Source organism: Bufo gargarizans, chromosome 4 (assembly GCF_014858855.1).
Source record: "Bufo gargarizans isolate SCDJY-AF-19 chromosome 4, ASM1485885v1, whole genome shotgun sequence".
Classification (NCBI taxonomy): Eukaryota; Metazoa; Chordata; class Amphibia; order Anura; family Bufonidae; genus Bufo; species Bufo gargarizans.
The window spans coordinates 393,547,284-393,564,346 of NC_058083.1; the positions used below are offsets into that span (position 1 = coordinate 393,547,284).

At 45.0% G+C, this 17,063-nt stretch overlaps 1 protein-coding gene across 2 annotated transcripts in view; it reads left to right on the forward strand.

The window, feature by feature from the left end:
- Nucleotides 1-17,063, forward strand: part of LTBP1 (latent transforming growth factor beta binding protein 1) — a 365,237-nt gene that overhangs the window by 12,908 nt on the left and 335,266 nt on the right. For both annotated transcript variants that reach the window (XM_044292462.1, XM_044292464.1), the window contains exon 2: nt 14,359-14,429. In XM_044292462.1, the coding sequence (XP_044148397.1) occupies nt 14,359-14,429 (71 nt within the window). The remainder of the gene's footprint in view (nt 1-14,358; nt 14,430-17,063) is intronic.

Below are 17,063 nucleotides of genomic sequence, written 5' to 3' on the forward strand. Positions count from 1 at the left end.
CAGCTAATCTAGTGCAGGACAAGTGATTGCAGATAGTTCAGCAAGGTCTCCCTACAATGGCACCATAAAATATAGCCTCTGGGAATGGAGAGGTCTTATCCTAGCTAGAAGTTTCCAAAAAGCAGTGTTGAAATCTGAATTTAAAGGCTATGTACACCTTCGGAGGCAATTTTTTTTAGGATTGCATTTTTTTGCTCATTTTGGGCTAAAATTAATTTTTTCAATTGGTCTTTATTAAAATTATTGAACCGTTGTATCACAAAGGGGTAACTGTTTACCCAGCTGTGTAAATTGTACTTTTACTTTCACTTTATGATGGTGCTGGTCATCTGATAACCCTTATCTCTAATTTACTAGGAAGTCATAAACTTTTAAGCCACATTGTTATCAGTAAGATAAGAACTGAGCTATAATAAGTGTTTATAAGGTCAGAGAGCAGAGATAGTGTCTGTCAGATTAGCTGGCAGAAAATTCAGATCCCTCTATTATAGCTTCTCAGCCCTGTACAGAAAAAAAGGTCTCCATATTTGTAATAAAGACCAATTAAAAAAATGATTTTAAGCTCAAATGGAGTACAATGCTATAATAAAAAATTGCCCCAAAGGTGTACATAGCCATTAAAGAGACCAGCCCTGTATGGAGACTCACTTAAAGTGCTCCACTCTTTCCTTTGGGGATACCTTCTTGCATATGGGATATTAGAACTAAAGCCAGCCATCTACTTACTGTACATCAACAATATCTCTTAAAGGGGTATCCCATTTAAAAAAAAAGTACTTGTTTAAATCATACACTTTTCAAACATATATGCAGTTAAAATTTTGCACACATACCGTCCTTGTATCAGGTAGTTGACATCTATATGCACAGTAGAATGGTATAGACCTGTGTAATGTATCCATGGCCTAACTTAAACATTGCATATAGTCAGTCATATCATTGCATCGTCATGACATATATGTGCTAGGCACACAGGACACATCCATAACTAGATAGGACTTGTGGTGGAATAATTATTTTTATTGTGGTTATTACAGTAACTACATCATTGTGTGTATTCAATGTAGAGATGCTGCAAGTAGTAATACAGTATATACTGTATATGTTCTGTTAAAAACCAGGGCAGTTAAAGGGGTTCTCCAGGAATTAAGAAAATGAAAATACCTAAATATTACTTTATTATAAATATATTCCCAAATACCTTTTATTAGTTATAATGGCTCATTAAGTCTAGGGTGCAATCATTAGGAGAAATAAAATGGCCGCTGTCCTATACATACCCACAAAACCTGTCCTAATCACACAGGACAAGTTACTTCAGAGCAATTAGCTAAAGAGCTGCCTCATCCTCCTCTCTGTTCTACTTGCCAGGGATTATCATAATGAAAGCAGGTTAATATGATCTATGTGTGATGAATGTCTGTAGGAACAGAGTTCATGAGGAGACATGAAGTACAGAGAGGACAGACTGTGGTAATATGGGGCTGTGGTAATGGAGACTGCATACAAGTGCTGCATCTCACAGCCACATCCCCTCCTCATCTCTGTACTTTATGTCTCCCATGAACTCTATTCCTACAGAGATTAAGCTGAAGATCATATTAAGGCTACTTTCACACTTGCGTTCAGAGCGGATCCGTCTGGTGTCTGCACAGACGGATCCGCTCCTATAAAGCAGACGATGGGATCTGTTCAGAACGGATCCGTCTGCATTATAGTTTAGAAAAAATTGTAAGTGTGAAAGTTGCTCAGACGGATCCGTCCAGACTTTACATTGAAAGTCAATGGGGGACGGATCCGTTTGAAATTGAGCCATATTGTGTCAACTTCAAACGGATCCGTCCCCATTGACTTACATTCTAAGTCTGGACGGATCCGTTTGCCTCTGCACGGCCAGGCGGACACCCGAACGCTGCAAGCAGCGTTCGGGTGTCCGCCTGCTGAGCGGAGAGGAGGACAAACGGTGCCAGACTGATGCATTCTGAGCGGATCCGCATCCACTCAGAATGCATTGGGGCAGTACGGATGCGTTCGGGCCGCTTGTGAGAGCCTTCAAACGGAACTCGCAAGAGGAGCCCCGAACGCTAGTGTGAAAGTAGCCTTTGCAAGCGGATCAGAGAGGAGGAGTAGGATGAGCCAGCTTTTTAGCTAAGTGTTCTGTAACTTGTGCTGCTGTGTGATTAGGGCAGGTTGTGTGTGCACTAATAGGACAGCGGCCATTTTACTTCTGCTAATAATTGCTTAAGAGACTAATCGAGCCATAATAACTAGTGAAAGGTATTTTGGAATATATTTATAATAAAGTAATATTTTCATTTTCTTAATTCCTGGAGAACCCCGTTAACTGAAAGCCAGATCACATGACACACGTGGGGGTTACGTGACTGACATCATGTTTAGTCCTATTCAGCTTTACTATGTTTGCTTTTTACAAGACTAAAATGAGCCATACACTTTCCTCAGAGAGAGGCTACTGCATGGATATAATAAAGGTCTACAAGCAAAATTTTAAGCAAAATTTTAAATATTTTTCAGCATCCTATTCTCTAAATAAAGAGAGATACTGTATTTTTTGCTTTATAAGACGCACTGGCCGTGCGTCTTATAAAGTGAATACTAGTGAGCGCTTCCATTATGGAAGTGCTCACTAGTATACATTAGGTGCCGGAAGTGGGGAAGAAGCGCAGCAAGCGCTTCCGGCTCTCACCCAGCTTGGTCTTCTTTGATAGAGCCGGTGCTGCACTGTCCAGACCCCGTACAGCATCAGGACGTAGTGCGCGCATTATGGCTTGACACTGCACGCTGTCAGGTGACAGTGCAGCGCGGGCCGAAGAAGACAGGGGAGTGATTTTATTCTGATCTGGCGTCCGATCGGGGTTAATAATAAAGGGCTGATGCGGGCAGCACGGTGGCTCAGTGGTTAGCACTGGTGCCTTGCAGCGCTGGGTTCCTAGGTTTGAATCCGACCAAGGGCAACATCTGCATGGAGTTATGTTCAATTATGTTCTAAGGCCATATTAAAACAAATTGTGGCTGACGCACTGTTATGGGGGATCTGTGGATGACACTGTTATGGGGGATCTGTGGATGGCGCTATTATAGGGGGTGTGAGGAATATGGATGAATATTTACTGTCAGCCATGTCCTCACACCCCCATTTGCTGACAGATAGCAGAGGTAGTGAACTCCACAGGAGGGCCCTGCTTCAAAGCCCCCAGTCCTGTCATTTGATTCACCTCTTGGCATGTTCATCAGTGTACATGCAAAATAAGTTCCCACCCCCAAGCCATCTGGGGGGTGGGAGTGTCAGCTGGCAAGGAAAAAAAATCACCAGGGGTCCAGGCTTCAAGGAGGCCCCAGGTGGAGAAGGTCACACCTCTTGCAGCAGCTAGGAGCCAGGCCAAGGTAACAGGCAGGATCTCTCAGTATGGGGTCCCAACCCTTCCTCAGTTCAATCAGATTAGCAGACATATTGGGACCGGCGAGTTATAAGGGATTTTGAATTGTCCATCCATCCCAGGCATAATTCGGTTATATTTTTGCGATCCTGGGGCAAAGCAAAACATCCACGTAATCCTGGCTTTAGACTAGGGTGCCCGGGAGTGGAGATATCCATATCTCCCCACAGAAACTAAATAACGGTACCAGGTTTGGACTTAACTTGTAGCCGGAACCCAGGCAGGTCCGTTGGTCCCAGAACCATCTCCCTGTGACCCTCTGGTCTGGCGCTATGAACCGTAAAGGGTTTTGTGGGTCATTTGCTGCCAGCCCAGAAGAGGGGGATGGACCCCTCCCTGAGGTTAGAGGGGAGAGGCCGGCTACAGGTTAAAAGGCTTGTTCCAGCAAGTGGGCGGGCCTTCCTTTGAAGAAGGGTCTCATCGTGTGATGTGTTTAGAGGGACCCAGGAACTAGCTGAGATTACGGCCCTTCATGTGGACTCCAGCAAAGAACATCTAACCAAAACGGACTTTTACACTGCTTAACCCTGTTGTACCCATATAATCTGTAACCTCCGACCACTGTATATATTCTCTGTGTGTATTGTGTTAAATCTAGTGTGCCCTTACGGCGATTAAATATATTATTTAATCTTGTGCTATCTTGTATCTTGATCACGAATCCCTACGTCCATGTTTTGACCTAGTTATAAGCTACCGTGGGTTGGTTTCTCATGTTTTTGGTAACCAGGGACAATACCGTGTCTCGTGAGCTTGACGTAGTTGACGTCAAGCGGGCACGAGGTGTGGTATTCGTCACAGTGGGGATCTGTGAATGACGCTGTTATGAAGGATCTGTGGATGGCGCTGTTATGGGGGATCTGTGGATGGCGCTGTTATGGGGAGGGGGATCTGTGGATGGAATGTTATGGAGGGGATCTGTGGAGTGCACTGTTATGGGGAGGGGGATCTTTGGATGACACTGTTATGGGGAGGGGGATCTTTGGATGACACTGTTATGGGGAGGGGGATCTTTGGATGACACTGTTATGGGGAGGGGGATCTTTGGATGACACTGTTATGGGGAGGGGGACCTGTGGATGACACTGTTTTGGAGGGATCTGTGGATGACCATGCTATGGGGGGGATCTATGGATGACACTACATAGCATCTTATGCTATATGTGTCATCCACATATCCCCCCCCCCCCATAACAGCGCCATCCACAGATCCCATAACAGCGCCAATATGTGTTATGTTTTTGCTTTGAGGAGTAATAGGAGATTGTTCGATTCCCACTGTGGCTTTAAGCAGTAAAATGTAAAAGTCTAAGGGTCCATTCACACAACCATAAGTGTTTTGCGGATCTGCAAATTGCGGATCTGCAAAACACTGACACCGGCCATGTGCACATGGCCAGCACTATAATAGAAAATGCCTATTCTTGTCCGCTATTGCGGACAAGAATAGGACATGTTCTATTTTTTTTGGAGAGCCGCGGACCGGAAGTTCGGGGCCGCGCAATGGAAGTGCGGATGCGGACAGCACACTTTTCTGGCCCCATTGAAAATAAATGGGTCTGCACCTGTTCCGCATAATTGAGGAACGGTATCGGACCATTCATACGGACGTCTGAATGGAGCCTTATAGTAAGTAAAATGACCCAGAGATGTATTCACAATTCTGCAGGCCTTGGACCTGAGATCTAGCAGTCCTTGTTGGCTCAGTGTCTGGTGATTTGCCTTGTGGAAAGATTGTCCCACTGCATTATAGCGGTTTAGCTAAGGCGCTGTTCACACTAACTTGTGGGGGGAAGCCTTGCGCTTCGGAATTCAGGCTTCAGAAAGTTGCAGAATAGGACTTTGTGACTTTTGGGGCTTTTTTGCACAACATTTTAAGATTTTGACACTACTCACTCCAGTTTTGAAAAGTCAGTGGGAAAGTAGACGTGGTTAGCCTTTCAAACTGATTAAAGCCAGATTAGCAGTTTAAACTTTTATTAAAAGTCTCAAAAATTGCCTCAAAAAAATCGATGGGGTAGTAACATCTCAAGACAAATGTGCTACACTTAAAGATGTGCCAAACTTCTCAAGCATTGTGCTACATTTGATACATTTGGCCGAAATTATGGCAACACAGACTTCTGCAAAACTGACTTAAAAAATTCCCTTCATGATGAATTCCCCCCTTTTTCTTTGCATTCTTCTGTTCTATCTGTTGCCAGATGTTACCTAAAAGCCAACAGGGAAGTATAAAACATACTGCAAACACTTATATATATTTTTTCGTTCGTGGTGTTTTTTTTCTGCACCTTTGCATCTTTCAGGTCTGCTTTGTTTTATTACAGTACGCAGCATATTTTAGTTGTGACCTTTTTTTTTTTTCTTCAGTTTCCTATAGTTTTCTGTATAGAAGTAGAAAAACTAATGAAAAGAATGGTTGAAAAATGTATAAAAAGTGTATATAAAAAAGAAAAAAAAGACCACCCAAAAATGATTTGAAAAAAACCATGAAATTCATGGCTTTTTTCCCCCAGTTCATGTGTGACGGAAGCCTTGAAAATGAATCATTGAATGAACCACTCTCAGTGGTCCAATGTTGATACTGGGAGCGGTTACATAATGGTTTCCACATTCCTGCTGCGGATCTTCACACATTTGGTGCTCAGGAATGAGGTCTGTTATGGAGGAAGTTTAAAGCACTAAATGATTGCAGTTTTTTTTGGGGGGGGGGGTTGATAATGTCATCCAAGCAGACATGGGCATAGAGTGTTTCCTTATGTGAGGACCTCTGCTGATGGTACATGATGGATGGAGATGACAGCCACAGTATTGCAAGATACAGCTACGTGCCGCTATTTTTCTCCAGTTATAAAATATGCAGAGGAGATTTATAGAGAACAGCCCTTTCTGCGCCAGTCTTGATAGCCCCAGCACTGCCGATGAGTTCGCCTAATTTAAGACAAGGGGCAAGCCTCATCATAAATGAAGCGCATCTTCCAGCAGTCCGTGCGCCTACACAGAAATTGCTGGCTTCATTTGTGCCTGAAAACTGATGTAAATGAATATAAATGTATCTCCCACCGTTACCACGCACCCTTTTGGAAAAATGGCGATGGTGGCGTAAAAAGAGGCGCTTTCGACTTTTTTCCCCCCAAAAAAGTTACAAACGCACAGCTTGAGAACCCCCCCAAAAAAGTGACATGTATTTAACCCCATAATAATCAGGTTTACTGTAAATGATTTCAGCACGTTCGTTGTGCCCCATTTGTGATTTTAGATACAGTGAAATCTCTCCAAACCCCTCTCCATCATGTACGGACCAACTGCTCATTCCCTTTTGAGAGGACCAGTCTATTGAAGATCATTTTTAATGTAATTTAGGCCTCACTCACACGTCCATAACAAGCCGGTCAGTGTTTCATCTATAAAGTAAATATGTCCATTTTTTGCCTCGATCTGTATTAATAAACACAATAATATCAATGGCTATGTGTGCTGTGCGTGATTCACTGATGTGTGCGAGATGTCTGCGGGAAGCACACTGTATTTGAGAGTGTGATTTCCTGGGCTCCTATAACAGGACCTCATGAGTCGATTTATAATTCTGTGTGTTCCTGTCTGACATTGGCTGTAATGAATTGTACTGACGGCATTATGTCAGTACAATACATTACAGCTGATGCGGGGCCAGCTAGCAGACGGATCTCCACCGGATCCCATTAGGCCTCCTGCACACAAATGTGTGCGCCTCGTGGCCGTGCTGCGGCCCGCAAATTGCGAGCCGTAGTGCACAAACACCGACTGTGGGGCATTCACTTTAATGGGTCCGCTATCCGCATGTTCCGTAAAAAGATAGGACACGTTCTATCTTTATGCGGAATGGAAGTACAGGACGATACCCCACGGAAGCACTCTGTAGTGCTTCCGTAGGGTTACGTTACGTGCTTCCTTTCCACACCATTCTGCATCTCCGGATTTGTGGACCCATTCAAGTTAATGGGTCGCATCCATGATGCGGAATGCACACGGAATGGTGCCCGTTTATTGCGGATTTGCATATGTGGTCTGCAATACGGCAACGGGACTCCTACGGTTGTGTGCATTAGGCCTTATAGTAAATGGAGCTGGCGGGCACATGGTAACATCTGGCTATGCCAGAACCAGAGCGCTTCGGCAGGCTGTTGTCTGCCAGAAGAGCCTGGCGGAGAGCTGTAACGCATATGTAAAGGAAGCCTTACGAAAAAGCCATTTCCCTGGACATCCCTATTGATCTCTTAAAAATAGAGGAATTCTGTGATAATGTGAAGCAGTTGGAGGGAGGTTGGAGTTCAGGGCAGGCACTGGGTCAGGGGCTTGGGTAATATTTTAACAAATCAGTTATCCAAAAATTCCTCTGTATTGATTTCCTCTTTCCCATTATATACTCTATACCAATTTTGACCTCTTTTTTTAGAATTTACTGTTTATCTGAAAGCTACTTTTAATAAATTACAAATGCAGCAATCTTTAACTTGACACTTAGCACAATAAAGCCATCAAATGTCAGGTTAAAGTTTGCTGCAATTTTTTATTTAATGTGTTACGAGTGTCAAGTTAACAGTCCTGAAATCTTGTATATACTGCATTTACCATACGTGTATAAGTCCTCATGCGCACGACTTTATCTGCAAATCATACCGGCCGTCTGCACCCAGCATTTTCACCTTTCTCATGTCCCGCCCTAGGTTAGAAATGCCTATTCCTGTCACGTTCAATGTTATTTGTGGGGAGGTGGAACAGACACACGGATGTGGACTTCTCACGGTCTGAGGTCTGCATCTTTTGTGGCCCCATTGAAATTAACGGGTCTGAACCTCAAAAGGTGCGGATTGGATACCGACCAAAAATATGGTTGGCGTGCATGGTGCCTAACTCAGACATCTTCTAACTAAGTAGTCAGAGAGATTCTAAACATTTTTCATAAAGTAAGCTGATACACTCCTCCTGTACGTGTTCTCCAGGTTTGTATATTATTTGATGAAATTCTAAGTCTGTGGACACTGATCCAAGTCTGCAAAGGGGTACTGAGGGGCACATTTATTCAGACTGGCGTTTTAGACGCTGGTCTTAATAAAGCCCTACAGCTGGTGGTGGATCCGCCGGAGTTATGAAGAGATGCCGGCCTCTACATAACATCTGCAGATCCACCGCCGCTCCTAGCTGTTTTAGACCATTTTCTACACCTAAGGCTACTTTCACACTAGCGTTCGGGTGTCCGCTTGTGAGCTCCGTTTGAAGGGGCTCAGGAGCGGACCCGAACGCAGCCGTCCAGCCCTGATGCATTCTGAGTGGACGCGGATCCGCTCAGAATGCATCAGTCTGGTAGCGTTTGGCCTCCGCTCCGCTCAGCAGGCGGACACCTGAACGCTGCTTGCAGCGTTCGGGTGTCCGCCTGGCCGTGCGGAGGCAAGCGGATCCGTCCAGACTTACAATGTAAGTCAATGGGGACGGATCCGTTTGAAGATGACACACTGTGGCTCAATCTTCAAACTGATCCGTCCCCCATTGACTTTCAATGTAAAGTCTGGACGGATCCGTTCAGGCTACTTTCACACTTAGAATTTTTTTTACAATATAATGCAGACGGATCCGTTCTGAACGGAGCCACCGTCTGCATTATATGAGCGGATCCGTCTCAGACGGATCCGCTCTGAACGCAAGTGTGAAAGTAGCCTAAAACAGGAGTAGAAAATGGTAAATGAGATGAGCCTGCCGGCCCGTCCCCTCCCACATCAGGTCTAAAATTGTGGGCAGGGAAGGGGATGTCGCAGATTGTGGCGCAACTAATTGACCAAATTAAATAGCTAAAGATTGACCCATCAGAGCAGTCCTCTGACAGGATTCAGTGTAAAGAGAAAGCAAATGGACGGCTGTACAGGGAAAGATGCTGAAAATGTTTAATAAACACCAGTTAAAAAAAAATTTATTATTAGCCTAAAATGAGTACAGTGCGATAATAGAAAAAATGTCCCCAAAGTGTCAACAGCCTTCGGTGGAGGTGAAGTTCTCTTGTCTTGAGCAAAGGAAGAAATACATGTCTACAAAATAGAAACTGAAAAAAAAGACATGTCAGTATTATATGTGATGACGAGGTAACTATAATAGTTCATGGCCACATTTCTTTTTCCGAAGAACATGGATAAGCCGAGGCACGGACTGTGCAGACGTCTGCTCGTTGCCTTGTCACATCGGTCATTATCCCGTCTTGCGGCAGATTGTTCAGAACCATCTGAAACCGAACAGATCGAAATGTTAAACCACATTTGCAGGCATCGGATTGCTGCTTCAGCCTGGTATGTGTGGATTAATAGCGTCAGCCTAATAATAAAGCCAGTGATATAGGGTTACCTGACCCCTTATTTCTCCCGTCGGTGCAGCTGCAGCGTGTCGGTCTGTCTCCTGGAATGCACCTATAATAGCACATAGCATTGCCTCAGATACTTAATGAACCTGGGGGGAACGTGTTTACACAGGGATTGGCACCGTTTTGGCAAGCTCTCCAGCGAATGTAGATATTAGCACGTTCCAAATCTGTATGTGCTGAAAAGTGGCCAGAAGGAATTGCTTAAAAATGTCCTGTATAGGTTCATGTTGCAAGTCTTAGTTTGTCACATACAGAAATAAAACGGCCTAAGAATAATACCGGAGACGGGGCTGCCGCGCCCGACGCAGGCTTGTAATTGTGAAATCAGGGGTGTGAGGTCCTTGTTTTCCTAGAGCGCCTTCACACACTGCGGATTATGTTGCAGACATTTCCTCGACCGAAAATCAGTTCCATTCATTTGAATGGGGCGACAGGCACGTGGATTTCTGCAAGGTGAATGGAACTGATCACAGGTTGAGAACACGTGCATGCGTGGCTGACCGGCCAGGCAGCGGTGAGAGCGGAGAAGGCCACTGCCGGACACGGTTCTGAGAACAAAGGAATAGACGTGTTGAGATACAAAATGTCTAATCCTTTTTTTCCTCTTAGATCTGTGATCTGCATAATGGGGCGCACACAAATCTCGTAGGGCCCCTTACTATGTCCCCCCAGTTGTGTGACAAATTACAATTTTTATGAGGAGGACATTTTTACTTGACAAAGATTCATTCTGCCCAGAGGGCTTTGTTGTTAGATAGAAGGCGGCTGCTGACAGCTGATTGGTTTTGCAGCCCGCCAAAACTGACCATTCACCGACTACTGTGGAGGGGGACGCGGCACCACCTTCACTACAGTGCCAGTCACTTGTAACAGATGGGCAGTAGGCACTAGTGGATGTTGGGCAGGGTGCCTGCCTGGGGTTGCACAGCAAGCAGTTATAGCCAAGTGAGAAAGTATAGAGAAGTCAGACGCACTATATTGAATTGTGCCACAGTCCAATATATTGTGCATGAGACCGTACTTTATCACTTGGCTATAACTGCCCACTGTGCATTCACCCTAGCCAGTGCCACCCAGGGGCTTATTAACCCTAGCCAGTGCCCCCCACGAGCTTATAACCCTAGCCAGTGCCACCCAGGGGCTTATTAACCTTAGCCAGTGCCACCCAGGAGCTTATTAACCCTAGTCAGTGCCACCTAGGGGCTTATTAGCCCTAGCCAGTGCCATCCAGGGGCTTATTAAACCTAGCCAGTGCCACCCAGGGGCCTAATAAACCTAGCCAGTGCCACCCAGGAGCTCATTAAACCTAGCCAGTGCCACCCAGGCACACCCAGAACACACCTATCCTCAGGATAGGTCATCAGTATCAGATCGGCGGGGGTCTGACACCTGGCATCCCCGCCGATCAGCTGTATAAGAACACAGCGAGTGCAGTGTGCACGTGCCGTCTGCCTTCTCTCTTCCTGCTTGCCATAGACATAGAAGCATCATCAATATTAAAAGCCTGGAGAACCCCTTTAACCCTAGCCAGTGCCCCCTAGGGCCATTAGACCACTTGAGGAGAGCATTCAATGAGGGCTGCAGGGGAAATGTGTGACGTGCAGCTTCTTCCATAGAAAGGGTTGTCCAGTTTAGGCAATATCTTTATGTAAACCAATCTTTATAGGTTCTTTCTATACATTGTGTGCTTTTTGTAAATCACTAACCCCATTCTTTCGGCATAGTGTCAGTTTGGCCCAGAGTAATCAGCAATGAAGGACAGGTCTCTTAGCTCCTTCAGAGGCAGGTCTTTTCCTGTACACGGGCTACTCCAGAGGTCTTTGGCTGTAGCTCTATGATTTAGGCTGGGGTAATACTGCAGCCAGTGTGACATTGCATGCTTTTCTTCATTTATTTCCAAGCACGTTAGCAGCTCGCAGTGCAATTCAGCCATAAGCTAAGAATGCCACGTGGTGTCGCTGTTTCTACATAAAGTCACATATGACAAACCAAGTTCCTTGCAGTTCTCCAGGAAAAAGTGTGCCACTCTCTAGTGACAGATTTTTCATATGGTCACACCGCAGTTTTGTGGTAGATCCTCTGCTGCATGTACCATGAGCAGTAGGTGACTAGACTGGCCCGTTCAACACACCATGACCCCTACAGTTCTTTGTAGATGTGCTACTACAGCATATGTGTCTTATGTCTGTACACACTGAGAGAGTCTGCATCCAAAGTGTAAATCCTATATCAGCCACCATCATCACCATTATTAAAGGGGTTAAAATCAGACATCATATAGTACATGACAATCTCTAACAAAGCTAGAACCAGCCTTGTACCTCACATGGATCCAGAGATCTCCACATTCATTGCTTTGATAGATTTATATCAAGCTGACAGCTGAGGAGTGTCTTTTCTGCTGGAGCTCAGAGGGCGTGTCCATGCTCTCCCTATCACAGCTCAGGAGGCAGATGATGAAACTGAGCATGTGCGTCCTCCTCATTGAGCTGGACAGAGAAATAAGAAAAACAGATGGCGCTATGCAGATACATTTTATTGAATAACTCACTGGCTATACAAAATGTTTAATTACATCCAGGTGCTGGTTTGAAAACTGTAGAATATTTTTAGTGAGACAACCCCTTTTAAGTTTTTGATGGTTATATGTTTATTTTATAGCAGAATACAAAATATATCAGAGTGTGCAGTATCATAATTAGTGATCAGGGTATATGATCTCTCCCTATATATATATATATATATATATATATATATATATATATATATATATATATATATATATCTAGAGAGAGAGGTTTTTGCTGTCTCTATAGTAAGTCTGTGTGTTCAGGGTTCTGCGCGTAAATCCAGACAGGATCCGCTGACATTTTGCCGTATTTTCTACCCCCTTCACATGTTGTAGGAGAAATCTGGGCAGAATAATGAACCTGCTTCATTATTGCAACATATTCCGCACAGAAAAACTGTGATTTAGGTCCTTTAAATTAAAAGTCCATTTGTAGATCTACTGGCAAACCCCAATTAGAGATCTGACATTTCAGTCTTGATTTTCTGCCGAGGATTTTATGTAAATTACACTGCAGATTTGCCTACGGCAAGTACCTGCTGTGTGAACATGGTCTTATAAACATTATTTGATGTTTGTCACCAGGAAATTCACTGGTAAGCCAGGCCTCATGCCCTGTAGAGCTAGTCCATCTGAATATAATGATAGCTTTTACTTAGTGATCTTTTAATCCGTATGCAAATGAGCAGTGAAGTGCACTGAAGGCAGGCCCAAGCTGTTGTGCGCACCTTTGCCCCTCCTGTTTTTGCTGCCAGCTCCTCCCTCTTCCTGTTTGAGAGTGCCATGTTCCTGCATAGTCCTTGCTTGGTCTATCAAAAGGAGGGGCTGACAGAAGAAGCAGAAAGAGTAAATACAGATGGTAAAGCTGTAAATCCCAATTAGCAGGCTCAGTGAGGTGGTGTATGTAGGTTCCAGCTCAACTATATAGGAATGGTGATCTTACTTGTACTTGGTTCCTGATCTTCCTCTGGTTAGTCAGCCTTTCAATAATAGTTTGGATCTTCTGTAAGTTCTATTCTGCAATTCAGCAATATTCAGTGCTTTAGTAATTCAGCAAACCAAGGATGGTCTCCCTCATGGCAGGCAAACTCTCTGCTCCATTCTTTGAAAAGGTTGCACAAGATACAGCAATTATGCTCTTGATCCCCGGAAGGGTCCCTGGAAGGGGTATTACAGTAAAGGATCAATAAGTCCTAGTCTTGGGCTACAAAGTTTGAAGTAGCTTCACTCCCTGGAGTAGGCCCAGGAGGACAGAGCCAAGTCTGGCTCCTCTCCACTCCTAATCTCTCTAACGTCCTGTGTCTGACCTATATAAATGGTGTTAAAGTGACATAGAGGTGGATATGTGTAGTGCATTGAACCAGCCTGACATGGTAATTTAACAGCATTGACAAAGGAAAATATAATAAATAGTGCAAAATTACATAGGATGACACAAACTATTTTGCAGTGTTCCCATCCACCTGGAGTGGAACACTACACTAGCTAGGCTTGTGAGGAGACATGGAGCACATCCATCAGCTCCTGCTTCATAGAACCTTAGGACTAGAATAGTCAATGGGGACGGAGCGGCGGTCCGGCGGCACGGCGAAATAGCCGCAGGACGGATCCGACATGGTGAACAGCCTGTCGGATCCGTCCTGCCGCAACTGTGAAAGTAGCCTTAGGGACAGCGTGATGATAATGTCTGTAAAGCGCTGCGGAATATGTCAGCGCCATATAAGTGAGTAAAATAAATGAAACCAGCACAAATGCCTTCAGCTGCCAAGTGCACATGCAATAGGCCAGCCAGTGTCATAGGTACAAATCTGCTGACAGATGCCCTTTAAAAGTAATCTAGACACATGGGGGAAGATACATTGTAAATCTTGCCTCACAGATATTCATGTTGGATGCAACCATTTACACACTTATTGACTGTATTTTGGTGCCTGTGTTTCTTGCAGAGTTAACATCTGTGGCGGAAAGTGCTGTCATGGCTGGAGCAAGTCTGCTGGATCTGAACGATGCACAAAACGTACGTATTAAAACCCAGAAGACAGACATTCTTTTGTGTATCATTAGTAAAAACTGGTAGAAGATGGATAGTATGCAGCTATTGGGGTTATCCAAAGCAAAACTTTTTTAACAGACCTCTTCTACATTGGGGTTCATACAAACCTGGTCCGCGGATGCCTCTGCAGGTCCCAGGTATCTTGGGATTAACATCTTGTTGATGGGTGCCATGTGACCACCCCAGCCAATCTGACTGCAGTGAACACTTTAGGGGCATTTTTAATTGTTGCATTTTACTTATTTTGGCCTAAAAATATATATTTTTAATTAGTCTTTATTAAACAAATGTCAGCCGTTTTTTGTCATACAGGGTTAAAGGGAACCTGTCACCCAAAAATCGTCTATCAAGCTGTTTACAGTACCTTATAGTGCTGTGTCCTCGTTTCTCGATGCACTTTTTCTTCGTTTTGCCGCATGTCTGCTCATTCAGAAATCGTAGTTATATTCAGCTGCTGCCCCGTGCTGCAAGTCAGGCTTGAAGTCACGGGGGCAGCGGCCTCGGCGTCTTCCATGGCCCTCTCCCCGCCCCCTGCCTCTGTGACTGACACCCGAACATCCGAATCCGGGACCGCGCTCAACGGCCGCATGCGCAGTAAAGGGCGGCAGGAGCGCGGTCCCGGCTGCCGCGCGTACTACGGGCCGTCTTACTTTCGCCGCACTGCGCATGCGCCCGACATCCTGTATCAAACGCGCCCGCGCCCGGCATCTGGGCGCGGGCGCGTTTGATACAGGATGTCGGGCGCATGCGCAGTGCGGCGAAAGTAAGACGGCGCGTAGTACGCGCGGCAGCCGAGACCGCGCTCCTGCCGCCCTTTACTGCGCATGCGGCCGTTGAGCGCGGTCCCGGATTCGGATGTTCGGGTGTCAGTCACAGAGGCAGGGGGCGGGGAGAGGGCCATGGAAGACGCCGAGGCCGCTGCCCCCGTGACTTCAAGCCTGACTTGCAGCACGGGGCAGCAGCTGAATATAACTACGATTTCTGAATGAGCAGACATGCGGCAAAACGAAGAAAAAGTGCATCGAGAAACGAGGACACAGCACTATAAGGTACTGTAAACAGCTTGATAGACGATTTTTGGGTGACAGGTTCCCTTTAAGTTTCAGTCTATTTGCAGAGCCTCTTCCTTTCAGTCTCGCACTGAACCCCTCATGTTCCTGACAGCTCAGACTGATAAGAATATGGCCTGAATGAGTGTTTATGAGCTGTCAGGTGTTCAGAGTAGCAACATGAGGGATCCAGTGTGAATCTAAAAGGAAGATACCTGGGAGTCCCAGGCTATGAGCTGTGCGCTACGATTGGCCAGCGCTGCAGCAAGGGACAGCCCTAATACAAAAACTCCGCCCAGTACAACAGAGGGAGCTGCAGACACCGGAGCCTATACCGGGCGAACGGAGCGGCGCCCAGACATACTAGTAAGTGCAGGCGCTCTGCCCACTGATATAGTTAGTTTTTAGTTTTTAAACTAGTGAAAGGTCCTCTTTAACCCTATATGACAAAAACTGCTGAAAATATTTAATGTAGACTTGTTGAAAAAATAATGATTTTTAACCCAAAACAAGTAATTCTATCATAAAAATTGCCCCAAAGGTGTTTATAGCCTTTTCATGTAGCAGAGGCTTCTATAATGTGAATACTTCAGTATTTAACCGTAATAAGGTTGTTGAAGGTCTCCAGAAAAGCAATAAGATTTGGGCTGAAATGTCGCTGCTTGTGTTCGTGTGCATTAAATTGGGGTCTTAGTATGGAAGTGGTGGGCTGCAAATTCTTCCTACGCATGCTTATGTGAAGCATGGTGTCATTTCTTTTTTGTAGCCCATCGTATTAGATATACCAGTTGATATCGTGTCTCTTGTCTTGGTAATTTGGACTTTTACCTAGTGCTAATCATTGTGACTCATGACAAATGCAGAGTTACTGAAGGTCTTAAAGGGGTTATCCAGTGTAACAAAAGGAGCTGTCAACAGGTTGTATGTGGTATTGCAGCTCAGCCTAAAACACTTCAGCCATGAGTTCCGCTTCTGTCTCGGACACAGTGATAGCCGATAGATTGGTACAGCAGGAAGAGGCCTTCTCAAGAGAATGTCACACCAGTCCTACTCCCAAGATTATAATGTGAGGTGGCATAATGTACTTGGACCCCTCTAGGCTTGGCTTTACATTGATTTTATAGAGGAGCCAATGGTACAGCTATTTCTCCAAAGTGTCCCAGGAACTGTTTTTTTAACAGGACAACACCAGGCTGCATGTTTCTACTGTGAGCAGCCTACGTGGCCTAAAGTTCTACCTTGGCCTGCAGCATCTCCACACGTGTCTCCCATTGAGCATATCTCTGACAGCATTGGTCAGCAATTGCACTGGGAGCTGCCAGCAAGTGATCTTGATGATCTGCGTGCCCAAATGCATTCAACATGAGCATTTATTAAAGGAGTTGGCTACTTTGCATTATTTTTAGTTTACTAAGTGTATTTCTGTCCCTGCAGCTGTTGTCTACATTAACGCTCATTCATATTCTTGTTCTTGTGAATTTCTTTTTTTTTTTTTGGGACTTGCTGTAAATAGGGCCCGTGGATTGTTTTTGCAGCTCTGGATCCTTGA